This window comes from Chionomys nivalis, chromosome 11 (genome assembly GCF_950005125.1).
Source record: "Chionomys nivalis chromosome 11, mChiNiv1.1, whole genome shotgun sequence".
NCBI classification, from domain to species: domain Eukaryota; kingdom Metazoa; phylum Chordata; class Mammalia; order Rodentia; family Cricetidae; genus Chionomys; species Chionomys nivalis.
Genome location: NC_080096.1, coordinates 27,302,426 through 27,318,392, shown reverse-complemented (window position 1 = coordinate 27,318,392; position 15,967 = coordinate 27,302,426). Strand labels below are relative to the sequence as shown.

At 51.0% G+C, this 15,967-nt stretch overlaps 3 protein-coding genes across 4 annotated transcripts; 1 reads left to right on the top strand and 2 right to left on the bottom strand.

Annotated features, from left to right (window-relative positions):
- Nucleotides 1-835: 835 nt before the first annotated feature.
- Nucleotides 836-1,979, bottom strand: C11H1orf122 (chromosome 11 C1orf122 homolog). The gene is made up of 3 exons (XM_057785302.1): nucleotides 1,843-1,979; nucleotides 1,554-1,755; nucleotides 836-1,305 (listed from the first exon to the last, which is right to left on the bottom strand). The coding sequence occupies exons 1-3, from the start codon at nucleotides 1,875-1,877 to the stop codon at nucleotides 1,210-1,212; spliced, it is 333 nt and encodes a 110-aa protein (XP_057641285.1). The 5' UTR covers nucleotides 1,878-1,979; the 3' UTR covers nucleotides 836-1,209.
- Nucleotides 1,962-7,123, top strand: Yrdc (yrdC N6-threonylcarbamoyltransferase domain containing). The gene is made up of 5 exons (XM_057785300.1): nucleotides 1,962-2,483; nucleotides 3,024-3,138; nucleotides 3,227-3,346; nucleotides 5,815-5,957; nucleotides 6,227-7,123. Exons 1-5 carry the CDS (start codon nucleotides 2,092-2,094, stop codon nucleotides 6,297-6,299), a joined length of 843 nt encoding a protein of 280 aa, XP_057641283.1. The 5' UTR covers nucleotides 1,962-2,091; the 3' UTR covers nucleotides 6,300-7,123.
- A 135-nt stretch (nucleotides 7,124-7,258) lies between these two features.
- On the bottom strand, nucleotides 7,259-14,413 carry Maneal (mannosidase endo-alpha like). 2 transcript variants are annotated; one of them, XM_057785298.1, is made up of 4 exons: nucleotides 13,796-14,413; nucleotides 12,491-12,600; nucleotides 11,452-11,528; nucleotides 7,259-9,135 (listed from the first exon to the last, which is right to left on the bottom strand). In XM_057785298.1, exons 1-4 carry the CDS (start codon nucleotides 14,328-14,330, stop codon nucleotides 8,499-8,501), a joined length of 1,359 nt encoding a protein of 452 aa, XP_057641281.1. In that variant the 5' UTR covers nucleotides 14,331-14,413; the 3' UTR covers nucleotides 7,259-8,498. The 2 variants fall into 2 exon arrangements, with proteins under 2 accessions (XP_057641281.1, XP_057641282.1); XM_057785299.1 differs by lacking the exons at nucleotides 11,452-11,528; nucleotides 13,796-14,413 and having other exon boundaries at nucleotides 12,491-12,561.
- Nucleotides 14,414-15,967: the final 1,554 nt, after the last annotated feature.

Below are 15,967 nucleotides of genomic sequence, written 5' to 3'. Positions count from 1 at the left end.
TCTCAACAATGCAGTTTCTACTTTTTTTACAGGAAATTTTTTCGTAAAACTTTTTTCCACCAAAACCTAGGGTGTTTTTGCAATATCCGCATTGCCCTCGTGGTGCCAAGTCAGAGGCTCGTCTGTCCTGGCCTCGTGTGTTCTCAGGCCTCCCAAGGGCTGTTAGATTCAACAGTCTGCATCTTTTGTTGTGCTTTGGAGAAAATGTCACTGAGGTTGGAGTTGCAGGCAACTATTCCCTGTTCCTGTGAACTCACCCTAGTTCCAGTTCGGGGAAGGTGGCTAGAAACAGGCTTTTCTGGCTCAGACCTAGCCCGAAAAGGCTACAGATTCTCTTTTCTAACACACACTAAATCATTGGCCAGTGGTCTTGGTGACAAGTTTTTAAGTCCCAAATAGTTTTATTTGGATTATGTAAAAGTATCAAATTTATTTTAAATGTAAAACATGGGAACAATGGACTTCCACTGAGCGATATGAAAACGTTACAGGTTCAGTACTTCCAAAGGAAGAAACTTCCAAACCTAAAAAAGAAATACGAATTTGTATTTTTGAAGAATGTGAAATAATGGTGTTTGCTTAATTGCTCATTTTGTATAAACTTAATATTGTACTTTAAAATATCTGCTATGAAGTGAAAATTTAACTTTTTGGAATTGAAAAAGCAATATTAAATACTAATGAAATCTTAATTAAATGCTTATTTAAATCTGGTAGTACCTGTGGCATTACTTCCCATCCCTGTCCCTGGCTGACATTCTCAACCCCACTCCCCACTGCCCAGCCATCAAGTCTTGGAGGAGGGACAGAAAGGAAAGGCCGGTCACCAGGAGTCTGCAGGTTTCCTTTTAATCAACACTCTGCTGAAGTGTTTTATGGGGCTGGGAGCCCCCAATGCATGAAATGAACATGTAATACCACCTGGAACCCCCAAAGCAGGCCAGACCATTCTGGCCAGCACTGCTGGCCTGCCGGAATCCGAGTACTCCAGACTGGATATTCGTTGGCTACATTTCAAAACACAGTACTGCCTTGAGCCAGGACGACGTAGGAGTGAACCCAGCTGCTAGTAGAGTTGCCATCCCAGGCTGGGGGCCAAGTACCAGCAACTGCCAGTGAAGACTGACCCCTTTAGTGAAGGGAGTTGGTCAGAGTCCAGCCACCGGCCCTGGAAAGGGACTGAGGTCAGGGTGCCCGGCTAGGAAATGGTCAAGGCTCCGCAGCTCCATCGCCAGCATCCTTTGGAAGGCCACCTCTGGCGGATACAGCTGACTGGGGCGACGCTCCGGACTTGGCTGAACCGTTCTAGTTGAGACAGAAAGGGGGGGAAATGAGCCTGGGACGAAAGGCCTTAGGTTAGGCCCCCGCAAGGATAAGGCCACTTGGCATCTCGACAATACCGTACTTTTTCAAAACCTCACCCAGATCAAAGGAGGTTAAGTGTGGAGCGGTGGGGATGCGCTTCCACCCTCCTCCTCTGGGGCGGGGGCGAGATTGGCCGGTGTAGTGAGGAGACCCCACCTCCCCAGGCCCAGCCCGGAATGGGCACTGACCCCGCCACCAGCCGGCTCCGGACGCCGGCGGCCCAGCTGCCGCAGCATCTCCTCGCAGGCGGCGATGGTGTCCAGGAGCTGCCGCTGCCGCTGCTCCACGGCGTCCAGCAGCTGCTGGGCGCGTTCATCCCGGGGCGGCTGCGGGGGTGGCCTCCCGCCGAGCCCCAGCCCCGCCTTCCCGCGGTCCACGCCGGCAGCCTCCCTGCCCGGGAGAGAGACGGCGTCAGGGCCGGCGCAGGGCGGCGCGAGGTCGCGGCCCCAGCCCCCCGCCCCGCGGGCCCGCTCTCACCCCCGTGACCAGCCTGCGCCCGGGCCCCACTCCATCGCAGCCCGACCACCACCCCTCTGCCGACCGTCCCCGCCCCGGCGCCGCGCGAGGGCTCAGCTAAGCTGCGCCCCGCCCCGTCCCCACCGGTCTCCTTCAAGTCGCCTGGGGGTCGCGGTCCCTTTAAGCTGGCCGGCGCGGAGGCGGGGCCGAGCCTCGGGTGCCGGAAGTTGGGTGCGTGCGTCACTTCCTCCCGGAAGCGGGTCTGGGCGGATGTCTACTGCGCGTCCGTGTGCGGGGCTGAGGGCCGCGGTGGCGGCCGGCATGGGGCTGAGCGACGGGCCAGCGAGCTCTGGCCGCAGCTGCCGCCTTCTACGCCCGCCCGCGCCGGCTCCGGCGGTGCCGGGGGCCCGGCTGTTGCGGCTTCCGGAGAGCGGGGCCGTGCAGGCCGCAAGCCCCGAGCGCTCCGGTTGGACCGAGGCGCTGCGGGCCGCCGTGGCCGAGCTGCGCGCTGGCGCCGTCGTGGCGGTCCCAACTGACACGCTGTATGGTCTGGCCTGCTCGGCGAGCTGCTCGGCGGCCCTGGGATGCGTCTATCGCCTCAAGGGCCGCAGCGAGGCCAAGCCGCTGGCCGTGTGCCTGGGCCGCGTGGCCGACGTCTACAGGTGAGGCCGCCCCGACCCGGCCCCACTGGAGGCGGCACCGCGGGAGGGGTTTCCGGTGACAGGCTTGGGAGACTGAGGCGCCGAGCGCGGGAGGGGCTTGTCCTGGCTCACCGAGGAATCCGGAACTGGAAATGTGTTGGGAACGCTTAACGCGTGCCAGGCTCCGCAGTAGACAGCGCGCTGATCGCGGCGCTGAACTGGGCGAGCATGGCACTGTTCCCTCGGTGCCCTTGTGATGTATGGAGGGAGAGTCCTGCGGGAAGAAGGAATCGCCGCCACAGTTTGGGAGTGTGACGATAAAATAATTGGAGGTTCTGTTCATGATGTCACGGCGCTGTGGGCATTGTCGCTGAGACAGGCGTGTGGACTTTAAGCCCGGGATACTTCTCTGGCGTTCTGCCTTGTGCCAGAGCTCTGAGGAAGTAGGGGGGCAGGCAGATCTCATTGTACACCCACAGGAGCCCTTTGCCGCATCTGCCTTCAGTCTAGGAGAGGTCCATCCGGGTGATCTGGAGTGGGTTTATGCTCTTTTGCCTCCAGGTACTGCCAGGTGAGGGTACCCAAGGAGCTCCTGGAGGACCTGTTGCCAGGACCAGTGACCCTGGTGATGCAGCGCTCCGGGGAGCTCAACAAAGACCTGAACCCCTTTACTCCTGTGAGTCACAGTCGCTTTTCCTGTGATCTGACTCAGAAGCCTGCAGGCCCCTGAAGCCTTCCTCATGCTCCCTTCTCTTGCTTCACAGCTGGTTGGCATCCGGATCCCTAACCACGCCTTCATGCAGGACTTGGCCCAAATGTTTGGGGGACCAATTGCACTCACCAGTGCCAACCTCAGCTCCCAAGCCAGTTCTCTGAGTGTTGAGGTGAGAATTGGCCCCAGTGGGTTAAACTGCTGTTTCCTCAGAACCAGTAAGACTGCACTCAGATTGCATGGCCGAAATTGGGCCTTTGGTGCAACAATAAGAAGGCTACCCATGTGGTATGGTTTAGGGAGGACATCCAGATGAAAGAATATTGGAAGGGTCAGGTGGTGCAGACTTGCAGTGCCAGCACTAAGGCCAAGGCAAGAAAATCTTTTTGTTGTGTTTCGTGATAGGAGCTGTCCTCGAACTCGAGCTCTGCCTGCTTCTGCTGGTATTAAAGGCATGCACTGCCACTACCTGTGTAGATGAAGACTACTTTTGTTTCATGGCCACCCAGACCCGGATAATCACACAGAAACTATATTAATTATAACACTGTTCGGCCAATGGCTCAGGCATATTCCTAGTTAGCTCTTGCATCTTAAAATTAACCTTGTATTACCACGTGGCTGTGATGTTACCTCATTTTCTACATGTCTTGTTTCCTCTGGGACTAGTCGGCATCTCCCTGACTCAGCCTTCTTTCTCCCTGCATTCAGCTTAGTTTTTCTGCCCAGCTATATTATGCCCTGCCATAGGCCAAAGCAGCTTCTTTATTAATCATTGGTAATAAAACATATTCACAGATACAGAAGGGAATCCCACATCACTTTTTGAATTTTTAATGATTTCTTTTATATGCATTGGTGTTTTGTCTGCACGTATGTCTGTGTGAAGATGTCAGATTGGAACTGGAGTTACAGACAGTTGTGAACTGCCTTGTGGGTGCTGGGAATTGAACCGTGGTCCTCTGGAAGAACAGCCAGTGCTCTTAACTGCTGAGCTATCTCTCCAGCCCCCCAAAACCTTTTTTTTTTTTTTTTTAAGGCATTGAAACATTTTATCTTGAGAGACCAGGGAAGAACAGATGTACTCATAATAATAGAAAAGATGCTGGGGGGGTGGTAACTCACACCTTTAATCCCACACTTGGGAGACAGAGGCAGGTAGGTGGTTTTCTTTGAGTTCAAGACCAACCTGGTCTACAGAGCAAGTTCTAGAACTTCATAGAGAAACCCTGTCTCAAAAAACAAAAGTAGAAGCCGGGTGGTGGTGGCGCACGCCTTTAATCCCAGCACTCGGGAGGCAGAGACAGGAGGATCTCTGGGAGTTCGAGGCCAGCCTGGTCTACAAGAGCTAGTTCCGGGATGGGCACCAAAGCTACAGAGAAACCCTGTCTCGAAAAACCAAAAAACAAAACAAAACTAAACAAAAAAAAAAAACCCACAAAAGTAGAAAAGGTTAAGGAAGTAAAGACAGCCTTGTGAGGAGAGGAGTTGTTAAGACCCTCGACAGCAGTGCTGGGGGCTCTGAAACATTTGTTCTCTGTCACAGCCGTTAAATGACAGTCTCTTCAGAGTGGGACAGTGTTTTTAAGACAGGGTCTTACTATGTAGCCCTTGAACTCCTTATATAGAACCGCTGACTTTGAACTGCCTTTGCTTCCCAAGTGTTGGAATTAAAGGCTTAGGGCAGGGTCTTACAACTGTGGCTTGCGCTGCCATTGAACTCAGGACCCTCAGGCCTCCTCATTTTGGAATCTATGCCAGCACACCTGGACTCACCTAATACCTATTGTCCTATCTCTACTTGCCAGGTAGGCCTAAGATAAGATCATCTTAATCCTGTCTTGGCTATGTGGTTTAGAACAAATGAGCATAAAGAAACTTTGCTCTGTTTTTACAGCATCTAAGTTAGGTGCAGTTAAGTGATGGGGGACTTGGAAATGCAGTTCTACTTTATTTGCTCTTGGTATCTGTACAGTTAGGGAGCCAGATGGGGATGCTACCAGAGGAGAGGGTGGTTCTTACCTTGTCACCAACCCTGGGCTAGCACAGTCATTGTTTATTTATAACTGGTATTTATGATTGCCCTATCATCAAGACCCAGGCCTAACTGCAGTAGAGACTCTTCACTGGGGGCAGAAAGACTCCAACTCATTTAATAGCACGGCCCAAGAACTGAGTGCTGGTGACATGGGTTTGCAGAGTCCACCCTGTTTTCTTCATGCTCTGAGCTTGATTGACTTCTGTTGAGGTCCAGGATCTGGCTGCTAGAGTTGGAAAGACCGTTTATAGTCACCTCGGCTGGCTCTCACTTTAGGAATCTAGATGAAATGATTTCATGTATCATACAGATATGATGGAAAGTCCAAGGTTAAAGCCCACATCTCTGGGCTCAAACCCAGCATACCACTTATTGGACCTAAGCCTCTACAGCCTCTGTAGTACTGGGATTTCCTTTTGGTACATTAAGATTCTTTTTATGTAAGGTGTAACTTGTAAGGGGGTTGCAGACTGGATGCTAATTGTGCCCTTGACATAGCTAAGCATAATTAAGAGCTTTCTCCTCTGATTAGAGGAAGATGCCTGAATTTAAATGTGAGCCATGTGTGCAGGATGACAATATGGCCATGCCCTTCTTTTCAGGAGTTCCAAGACCTCTGGCCTCATTTGTCCCTGGTCATTGATGGGGGACCAATTGGAGATAGTCAGAGCCCTGAGTGCCGCCTCGGCTCTACTGTGGTTGACTTATCTGTGCCTGGAAAGTTTACCATTATTCGCCCGGGCTGGTAAGGCTCTTTCCTGTGCCACTGGGGTTTGTGAAGGAAGTTGGAGAAAGAGGAGCTTTAATGTACCGAGTTGATTCCCAGCTTGCATTGTTTGGGGCGGGGAGGCAGTGAGTAGGCTGGGACTAAGTTTGCTGCTATGGCGGGCTTTTTAGGGTTCAAGTTTGATGAACAGGGCATAGGACAGTAATCTTTATATTGGCTACTCTTCAGACTGGTGGGCTCAGTGCCGTGAGAAGTCAGACTGTAACTGCCTTCTGTGTCTTCCTCAGTGCTCTGGAAAACACAACAACCATCCTCCAACAGAAATATGGGCTGCTCCCTTCACAGGGGTCCTGCTCATGAAGATTGGGAAGATCTGAGGACCATGCTGGATACTATGTGTCTGCTAACTGGTTAGCAAGGCCTCATTGGCAGAGGCTCCTGGAGCTACACATGTAGCCTGGCTATTTAGGGAACATCTCTCTCTGAACACTGTAGGCCAGAAACTGCAGGTTGAGCCTTGTAGGTTCTTATATCAACCAAAAATTGAACAAAGGTAAGAACATTCTTAGAAGCCTGACAGTGGTGGCACATGCCTTTAATCCCAGCACTCGGGAGGCAGAGGCAGGCGGATCTCTGTGAGTTCAAGGCCAGCCTGGTCTACAAGAGCTAGTTCCAGGACAGGCTCCAAAGGTACAGAGAAACCCTGTCTCAGAAAAAAAAAAAAAATTCTTAGATCGGCCTTACTATTTTAAGACCTTTAAAAGCCAAAAGTAAATTGAGTACAGAATTAGAATGTATTAAGAGCTTGTTTCTGGTGACAGTGGCACTTCATGTCGAGCCAGCTAGAAGCACTAGTGTGTTCTAGAAGTCTCAGGACCAATGCAGGAAAGTCCAAGAGCCCAAGACAGCTTTCCTGGGTATCAGAGAGATCATTTTAGGGAAACTATCTTGGGGGGGGTCCCAAGTGAAATAATACTGGAAAATAAAATCTTGACTGTTCAGCCAGTGACTTTCTTATTTATTGATAAAATAAATTATATAGTTCTGTGTATAATTTATTTAACTTCATTGTTTACTCAGAAGTTTTCTTTGTTCATATATGTGCCAAGTATTCTGCATACATAATTATTTTTGAGTATTTAAGCTGTATTTTTCTTTATTATTAAAAAATGCTGCTACAAACAGTTGTAAATGGTTTTTCTTTTGAGCTATTTCCTTTGGGGTAGGATTTCTAGGTCAAGGTGTATATGTGCATTATGGCTGTTGATGTAGATTAGCCTTCAGAAGATCTGTGTCAACTTTCATTGAAGATGCCTGCCCCTTCCTGCTGGCCTTGCTGTGTCCAAGCTGTGTATGTATGAAATGAAATTAGCACTGGTAAAAATCCAGCCCTTTCAACTAAGCTACAGACCAGGTGACCAGCCCTGCTCATCTCTCAGTAAATGGGCTGGTTGTCCTTGAAATGACCTGTATTCCACTTCATCTCTGCTGCTTCCTCTTCCCAGAGTCATGGCTCAGCCTTAGCCTCTAAACCAGTACAGTGGTTTCCAGTGAACACCGCAAGTGTATTTGAGAACCTTGCTGAAAAATATTCCATTGGATGTACTTTAACAAGGATCCTTGCAATTAACATTAGTTTGTTTATAAATAAGTACTGGCTTGCTAACTTCCTTCTAGAAATCATACGAATTAGTCATTTAAGCAAGCCCATCTCCATTGTGCTAAAACTAGCCAGCCTAGCCGTACACTAATTTGTCACAGTCTGACCTAGAGGGCAGCAAGAGGAACGTGTACTGGCAAACACTACTTCATGTTTAATACAAATCGTAGTAGCACTGAGTGGTCCTAATGTGTGGCCTCCCCGGCCTAGATAGCCAGAGGGAGGGAGTGACCTAGTCCTCTGCAGCTTTATGTTCATCAGGAAAGGCTCTGAAGCAGAGCTATTTTCTTGGAGGAAAATAGTTGAACTTCCAGGCCTGGGTGTAGCTGCAAAGAAGAGCAAAACAGCCAAGGTGCTAGCTGCATAGCTACACCAAAAGCGAGCTCCTGAAGCTCCAGAAGGGAACGCTGACCAAATTTCCCAGCACCTCACCATAAGATGCTTAGTAATGAGTGGGTGCTCAGTGTTTCCTGGTAAAGGGGCACAGAAATGGACTGGAAAGACCTTAAAGTCCCCTTATGAAGTCAAATACCGTTCCCTGTATTCAGCAGGAAGGAAGGTGCCTGAGGAGATGTAGGCTGTCCAAAGGAAGCAGGGCATGCTAGCTCAGAACCCTGAGACTCTTTTAAGCACGGTGGCTGGCAACTACGCTGTACAACCTGCCACGGCTGAAAGCTAAATGTCATGGAGCTGCCCTGAGCCATGTGTGGCTTCCTGCCAGACTCCTTCATCAAGCCTTGCTTCCCTTCGCCCCAGCACCACCAGTCCAAGGGCCGGGCTTTGTTCTACATGAGCTAGCTGGCCCATCCACAAGCACCCACTGGCTACTTGGGACTAGCGTGTGCCTGTTCCTCATCTGAACCAACTTGGTGACCTAACGAGGTTTGAGTAGTAGCCCCTCACATCAGCCACTGCTCCTTTTCCTTGATGAAGTGCTCTGCCCAGCGGCGGGTCAGCTCCAGGTACAGGCTGGGCTGGTGGGGCTGGTAGTCCAAATACAGACGAGTTGGCGTCTTCTTGGGAACAGCCTTCTCGATCTGTGTGCCCTCGTGCCACTCATTGAAAGAGGTGATGGAGACAATCTCGGGCCTCACAGTCAGGGCCGCCTGCAGGGCTGTCTCGTAGTACTTGCCATTGACCCTGTTGCGAGTATTGTGGTTGTTCCAGGGCCGGATGCTGGTGTCAATGTACCCAGGCCCCACGCTAGGAATGAACATCAGGTTGTTGGTATCACAGAAGTTCTTTACAGCCTTCCAGTTCTGATGGGAGGAGCCGAAGGAGAAGCCATTGGAGGCAAAGTAGGTGTACATTCCATCAAATCCCGCGGCAAGGATGTCATGGGTGTGGCCCTCCTCCACCAGCAATGCTATAAAGACCCCATCATACGGGGTGTTGCGGATCGAGTGGGGCCCGTTTTGTGTCAGGAGGTGGGCCCAGGCCTCAGGGGATGTCAGGTAGGAGTCGTAGATATAAAAGAGTGGGAGGCTCTTGCCCATGCTGGTCTTGTAACGGTAAAATGCACCATGGGAGCCATACCTGAGGAACAGGAGGGAGAGGCATGAGTTGGTGGTGAGAAGCCAGCACAGCTGAGAGATCAGCCACAGGGTTGATCTCTTCTGTGCTCACAGCAGTCTAGGGTTCAGGTTACACGTTCAGCATATGCCTCCAAGTATTAACCTGCTTCTCTTCCTGCCCTCCCTGCCTGTCATCCCTCAGCCTCTTCTTCCAAGCCAGGCCTCCACATCTTCATCTGGGCGTGGCAGCAGTGGTGTCTAGACTTCCATTCCTGGCCCCCTATAGGATCTGATCTGATCGCTCCTTCCTGTACCTGTAAGGATGCCTCTGTGTGATCTGAACTTGCCTATTTTCAGACTTCACTCCCTAACTGGCCTTTCTATCATCATCATCTTTATGTGACCTTGTCCCATCTTAGAACATTCCATCTGTGTTGTAGGAGGCCACTTGTTCATCCTAGCTGCCCAGACTCAAAATAACCACACAGAAACTATTATTAAATTGCTGCTTGGCCCATTAACTCTAGCTTTTTATTGACTTTTTTTTTTTGGTTTTTCGAGACAGGGTTTCTCTGTGGTTTTGGAGCCTGTCATGGAACTAGCTCTTGTAGACCAGGCTGGTCTCGAACTCACAGAGATCCTCCTGCCTCTGCCTCCCAAGTGCTGGGATTAAAGGTGTGCGCCACCACCGCCCGGCTATTGACTAACTCTTACGTCTTAATTTAACCCATTTCTAGTAATCTGTGTATTGCCACATGGCTGTGGTTTACTGGGTAAAGTTCCCTCTGGCATCTATCTCTCCAGCGGGGCTACATGGCTTCTCCCTGACTCTGACTTCTTTCTCCCAGCATTCAGTTTACTTTTCCTCGCCTACCTAAGTTTTGCCTTGTGCAGGCCTAAGACAGTTTCTTATTAACGAATGGTATTCACAGCATGCAGAGGGGAATCCCACATCACATCTGCCAGTTCTCGCTCTGCCTTGACTCTTCCCCTTTCTCCAGATCTTTGCAGAGCTACTTACTATTATTCTTCAATTATTTGAGACAGGGTCTCACTATATGGCCTGAAGCTCAGTAAGTAGACCAGGTTAGCCTTGAATTAAAGGCATGCACCAGCATGCCCAGCCAGAGCTGACTTACTTTAAAAAACATTGTGTAGGCAGGGATTAGTGATGGATCTGAGAAGAGTTAGAAAGAGGAGTAGGAACAGTGAATATGATTTTTTAAATATACTTTTTTAAAAGAACGATTTGCTGGAGAAATGGCTCAGACATTAAAAGCAATTGCTGTTCTTCCAGAGGACCTGAGTTCTGTTCCTAGCACCTACATTAGGCAACTTACAACATGCCTGTAACTCCAGCTTCCTCTTCTGGCCTCTGGGCACACACAGACACACACATAAAAACAAAATCTTAAAAAAAAAAAAAAAAAAAAAAACTTGTCTTGAACCCAGGGCCTCAGGCATAATGGTGCATGTGTGTAGTCCCGACACTTGAGAGAGACTAAGGTCAACAGACTAGGAGTTCAGTTACTTAAAGAGCTCAGTTACTTAAAGAGCTCAAGGAGCCTAAACTATATGAGACCCTGTCTTAAAAACAACAGAATTCTAAGCTCACTCATTCCTTTTAGCTTAACAACCATATTTATGGCTCAGTTCTGGAGGCTACAGAGTCCATGCTCAAAGTGCCTATCGAGTTTGGTTCTCAGTGAGAGCTCTCTGGGTTCACAGATGGCCACTAACTTGCTGTGCTCACAGGGAGAGCAAGAGTCAGCCTGTTTGGTGTCAGCACCCAGGACAAGTCCTCTCAGAGAAGCACATATCACCATCCCTTCTAGAGTAAATTCCTTGAGGGCTGGGGCGTAACACACGCTCATGCTCACGCTTAGCATGCAAAGGACCCTGGGTTTCATCTCCAGTACCATAAAAGGAGGGGGAAAAACAAAACAGAAACAAACAACACTTCTTGGGCACATTCTTAACACAAAACTCTGCTTAGCTTTTTATTTTTTTTTCATACTACAGATTGCTGTGGTTTCCCACTTCTTGGTTGGGGAGCCCTGCTGCACCCCCAACCGCTAGACTATAAGTGTCAAGTCAGAAACTTTGCTAAAGATAATAGCTGTATGTGAGGGCAATGAACAGTTTTTTAGTAAATTCATATAAGCATGTCTGAAGCACCTATGTACTAAAACAGGACTCAATTAGGACTCCAGAGCTGAACCTGAAACTCAGTTGCCTGACTCCAAGCCCAGCACCCAGAATAACTGCTGGGAACACATGCATTCCACCCTGGCATTGCCTGACCTCCAGCCTGCTTCCGTCTCGATTCCCATCTTACGTGTCAATGATGTACTTGATGTTGTCGTGAACAGTGACGTCGTCCCGGCCCTTGTAGGGTTGGATATGGAAGGCCACCTGCCACAAATGGAGTTTCAGATCAGGTGAATAGTCAGGAGTACGACACATACAGATTAACACCCCCCTCCCCCCGTCATGGCTTATAGGGAGGGGCTGAATTCAGGAAAGCCTGGCAAGGATGGGCACAATGAAGGCTGCCACTGCCCGTCAGGTCAAAAGAAAGGATGTGAGTTTTGTCCATGTCCCACATCAGGACATCTAGGAATCATTCTGAGGTCACTGCAGGATGGCACTCAGGTTTCTACCGCTGTCAGCTCCAATCATGAGCACCAGGCGGCATGTGCCTGCTCTCTGCCAGCAGAAAATGTGCCACGATCTGTTCAACCTTCCAGCGGTGACCTCAGGAAGGCGAGGGGGCTTCTCTGACATTTTTCTTCCTTCATCGCAGATGTAGGAACTGACTTCCTCTACTGATGTGTTTGGGGAGAATGGCTACACACATCTTCTTCCCCTAGAAGGGGAAGCTGCTTATGGAGGTCCAGCACTGTCCTCCACTGTGGAGTGGAGAATTCTGTCTACAGATCGTTTGGCTCTGGCCTGCCTGGTATCCAGGATCAAGGGTCTTCCACTTAACCTATATGATTTAATAAAAGTGAAGGAACTGAAGTTATGGCTCTCTTCTGAAGGACCTGGGTAACCAGCACTGTGTCAAGTTACCCACAACGAGTCCTCGGAGATCCAATGCCTCTGGCCTCTGCAGGCATCCACACACATCTGTACATACCCACACACAGATAAACACACACAAAAAAAATTAAAAATATGAATAAATATATCTATAGTCTTCCATTTGTCCCCTATTTGCTCAAAATTAAAAATGGTAACAGCTGACATGGTACAGCTTGCTATACCCTCTCCCAGTACCATACTTACGTTTCTGTCGTCATCAGCCATCCAGCACTAACTATGGCAGTAAAGGGGCATTCTCCATGACAGTGTGTGAAACCTTCTGAACTCACCTGGATGTTGTACTGATGGGCAGTGTCCAGAATGGCAGGTACCAGATCATCTGAGGGCTCCCCATTATCATCAGCCATGCCAGGTGGATACCAGGAAAGAACCAAGACTCCTAAACAATACAAAAGCCCCTTCAATGTTCCACAGTGTGCCCACCCACCCCGCCCCCAGCAGCAGAAAGCATCTCTAACTACACATTCCTGAAAACCTCAAATCCGAGCTAGGATCCTGCTAGGTTCCTGGGGCAGACCTGGGGCCCAGAGCTTAGCAGGCCTAGGAGCTGTCCATGCCAGCAGTGCTGAAGTCCTGCAGCCAAGGGAGCTGGCTGAGGAGAGCATCATCAAGTAGAAGGAGGAAGGGGAAAGGGTGGCAATGCCACACTCACCTGGAAACCACAACCCTACCTCTGGGATCCTACCTAAAGAATATCCCTGTGAAGAAACCCTATTCTCCTGCTTCCCATGGGAGAGAGCACTTGCCTTGAGTGACTGCCCGTCTAGAAAGCAAGCCTAGACAAAATAGCCCACATCCCCACATCTTTGTGTATCCCCTTCTCATTCATTCATTCGTTGATTCATTATTTTCAAGATACTGCCCCACTATGTAACCCTGACTGACTTCAAACTGGGAGTCCTTCTGTCTGGTCCTCCCAAGTGCTAGGCTTGCACCAGCCACTAAGCCTGGATTCAAACCTTGTAGCTCTCCCTCAACCCGTCTCGAGGTATAACCAAATGTATCATTAAAAGTTAGTGGCAAATTCAGTGACAAAATCTAACCAAGGTGCGTCTCCCCACCCCAACGTAATGCAGAAGGTTCTCCAGGACCTCTGGCTTTTCACTTGATGAAACCTGTGGTTGTCATGTGTTGTGCCCGCCCTCAGCCCTGATAGATCAACCATCTAGCTGTTGGACTCCCCTAAACCTGCTGTGAAAGCAGATCCTCCCCAAGCTCTCCTTCCAGACTTGAGGGGCCAGGATCCCCACTTTCCTGAAACCTGGAGGTGCAACATACTTAGGACTGTTCTTACTGTCCCTACTCAGGATAACTCTAACACAGACGCGCACACACACCAACTCTACCCTACGGAAGGCCGCTGGGATTGTTGAGGGTAGAAAGGCCCAGAAGGTACAGCAAAAATTAGAGGAAGGGGCGGTGGTGTGTAGTAGGCCCGGGATAAAAGTGAGAGGGAAAGGCTACGAGGTCAGGTTGGCGGGAGAATGGGACCGGGGCCCTGCGGTCGGGCAGCAAAAGCTAAGGTGCAGGAAGGAAGGGTGAGGCTGGGGGTCAGACTGGCTAGGGGGACTCACCGATGGCGGCTTCTTTGAGCTGGGTCATGTGCTCTCGTAGCACATCGGGGTCCCGTGAGCTGTAGGGCCCCAACTCTGGGTAGAAGCTGGAGCCCAAGTCGTCTGGAGGGCTGTGGCGGCCACGCGGGTAGCTGGCCGAGATCTTGGGGTCCCAGTGAGGCACCATGACATGGTCCCAGTGAATGTAGTGGCCCTCGCGCCGCGGACTCCCGTACCACGAGTAATAGAAGGCGTGCAGATCGGAGTAAACGCGCAGGCTCTGCCGGGGCGCAGGATCGGCCTCGGCGGGGCCCAGCGAGGCTCGGGGGGCGGCAGAGCGCGGTGGCGGCGGCGGGGGCGGCGGAGCGGCGGGGGCGGCCGGGGCGCGGGCGGGCGCGGGATTCCCCTCCGGACGCCGCTCGAAGGGCGCTAGCTCCGGGCCCAGCGCGGGCAGCCCGTCCGGGGCCTTGAGCGTGCGCAGCCCCATGAGCGTGCCGAAGGCGAAGAGCAGCACCAGGAAGAGGGCGATGCAGGCCCGGCGCCGCCGCCGGGCCATGTCTTTGCCGCGGTGCCGGCCGCCGTGCTACCGGCCCCGGAGCCGCGCCATCTCTCCCGCCCGCCCGCCCGCGCGTCCCAGGCCGCGGCCCGCAAGCGCCGCACGCCCAGGGCGGCTCCGCGCCTGTTCCCCGCAGTGCGGGCGGGCCCGGCACACACAGGATGCAGTGGCACCGACCAAATGAGAGCGAGTGGAGGGGGGGGACCAGGCAGAGGAACCCGAACCCAACCCGGCGCCGGCGCAGAGTCCTGGGACGAGTGGACCTGGGATGCGGGTGGGATGCGGACCTTCCCGATAGAAGGCTGGGGCGGAGAGTGGGAAGCCAGGGTCTCTCAGCCTCCTTCCCGAGCCTTCCTTCCACTGAACTCTGTCACCATCACCGCAGTTGGCTTCAGATCGCCGGTACTAGAAGAGGGACGTTGGGCCACCCTGCAAACTCTGGCTGGAGCCAGAAGCCTAAGGGGGGCCGTCGCTTGCACTGGGGCCTATCTCCTGGGCCAGGCCTGGCTCTCCTGGGCTTCCTGCGCAATAGTACCGTCTATAGTCTGGGCCATCTATGCATCTATAGGAAGGTCCCCTATTCTTCCTCAACTCTGTTTTCCAGTAGGCAGGCAGTGCCTCTTCCCTCCCGCACTAAGATTGAAGCCAGGGCCTTACACCCATGCTCGGCAAGAATCCCACAGCAGTGAGTTCAATCCTCTTTGCGGCCCTGTATTTTGAGACTAAATTGCCCAGGCTGACCCTGAACTCAGTCCACAGCCCAAGCCGACCTTGAGTTTGAACCATTGATCCTTCTACCTCAGCGTCCCAGTACTGAGGCAACAGGTGTGAGCCTGTCTTGTATTTATTTTTTTTCTGAGACAATGTAGCTGATGATGGCCTGAAATTTTTCGTATGGCCTTGGCTAGTCTTGAACTCAGGATATTTTTGTCTCCAGACTGCTGCTATTAGAGGCCTGAATCACCACACCTGGCTTTTCATGGCCATAAAATAAACATCAAGAAGCTTTCCGTACACTTCCTACCACTTCTCATTGGCATAAGTTGTATCATGTTTATGTTGAAGTCAATCCATTGCTAAGGCCAATCAGAAATGTGAACAAAATCCAAAGGCCTCGAGAATATAACCTTGAGTGTATCTGTGGTATCTCCTTCTTGCCTTTGCAGATCTGGGGTTCGTAAGAACCCCAGCAGGGCAGGTAGATTTGCTGTGGGGAAGGTAGGAACAAGTCAACCGTCTGACCCAGGAGTACAAGTCAACAGCAGAGGCAGGGGTGGCCTAATTACTGTGCTGACATACTATAAATATACATATATAATCAGCCACAAGTCCAGGTCTAGGTCACCCTAGAAAGCTGGTGGTCAGAGGTTTACCTTCCAGGTCAACGAAGTCCAAATGACTCCCAGAAAGGAGAAGTAAAACCTTCAAGAAAAGGTTTATATAGGGCTGGAGAGATAGCTTAATGGTTAAGAGCACTGACTGCTTTTTCTAGAGGACCTGGGTTCAATTCCCAGAACCCACATGGCAGCTCACAACTGTCTATAACTCCCGTTCCAGGGAACCCGACACCCATGGAAAAAATCAATGCATATAAAATAAAAAAAGAAAAGGCTTGTATGTTCTGACATCACATTGAG

What these genes read in the sequence shown, in the direction of transcription:
- C11H1orf122 (XM_057785302.1), bottom strand. Translation starts at nt 1,877, where the DNA reads ATGGAGTGGGGCCCGGGCGCAGGCTGGTCACGGGG. An exon ending in GGCGCAGGCTGGTCACGGGG is followed by an intron (nt 1,756 to 1,842) that starts GTGAGAGCGGGC and finishes TCTCCCGGGCAG; the next exon opens with GGAGGCTGCCGGCGTGGACC. An exon ending in CGGAGCCGGCTGGTGGCGGG is followed by an intron (nt 1,306 to 1,553) that starts GTCAGTGCCCAT and finishes TGTCTCAACTAG; the next exon opens with AACGGTTCAGCCAAGTCCGG.
- Yrdc (XM_057785300.1), top strand. Translation starts at nt 2,092, where the DNA reads ATGTCTACTGCGCGTCCGTGTGCGGGGCTGAGGGCCGCGGTGGCGGCC. An exon ending in CGCGTGGCCGACGTCTACAG is followed by an intron (nt 2,484 to 3,023) that starts GTGAGGCCGCCC and finishes TTTTGCCTCCAG; the next exon opens with GTACTGCCAGGTGAGGGTAC. An exon ending in CCAGTTCTCTGAGTGTTGAG is followed by an intron (nt 3,347 to 5,814) that starts GTGAGAATTGGC and finishes CCTTCTTTTCAG; the next exon opens with GAGTTCCAAGACCTCTGGCC.
- Maneal (XM_057785298.1), bottom strand. Translation starts at nt 14,330, where the DNA reads ATGGCCCGGCGGCGGCGCCGGGCCTGCATCGCCCTCTTCCTGGTGCTG. An exon ending in GCTCAAAGAAGCCGCCATCG is followed by an intron (nt 12,601 to 13,795) that starts GTGAGTCCCCCT and finishes TGTATTGTTTAG; the next exon opens with GAGTCTTGGTTCTTTCCTGG. An exon ending in CCCATCAGTACAACATCCAG is followed by an intron (nt 11,529 to 12,490) that starts GTGAGTTCAGAA and finishes CATTTGTGGCAG; the next exon opens with GTGGCCTTCCATATCCAACC.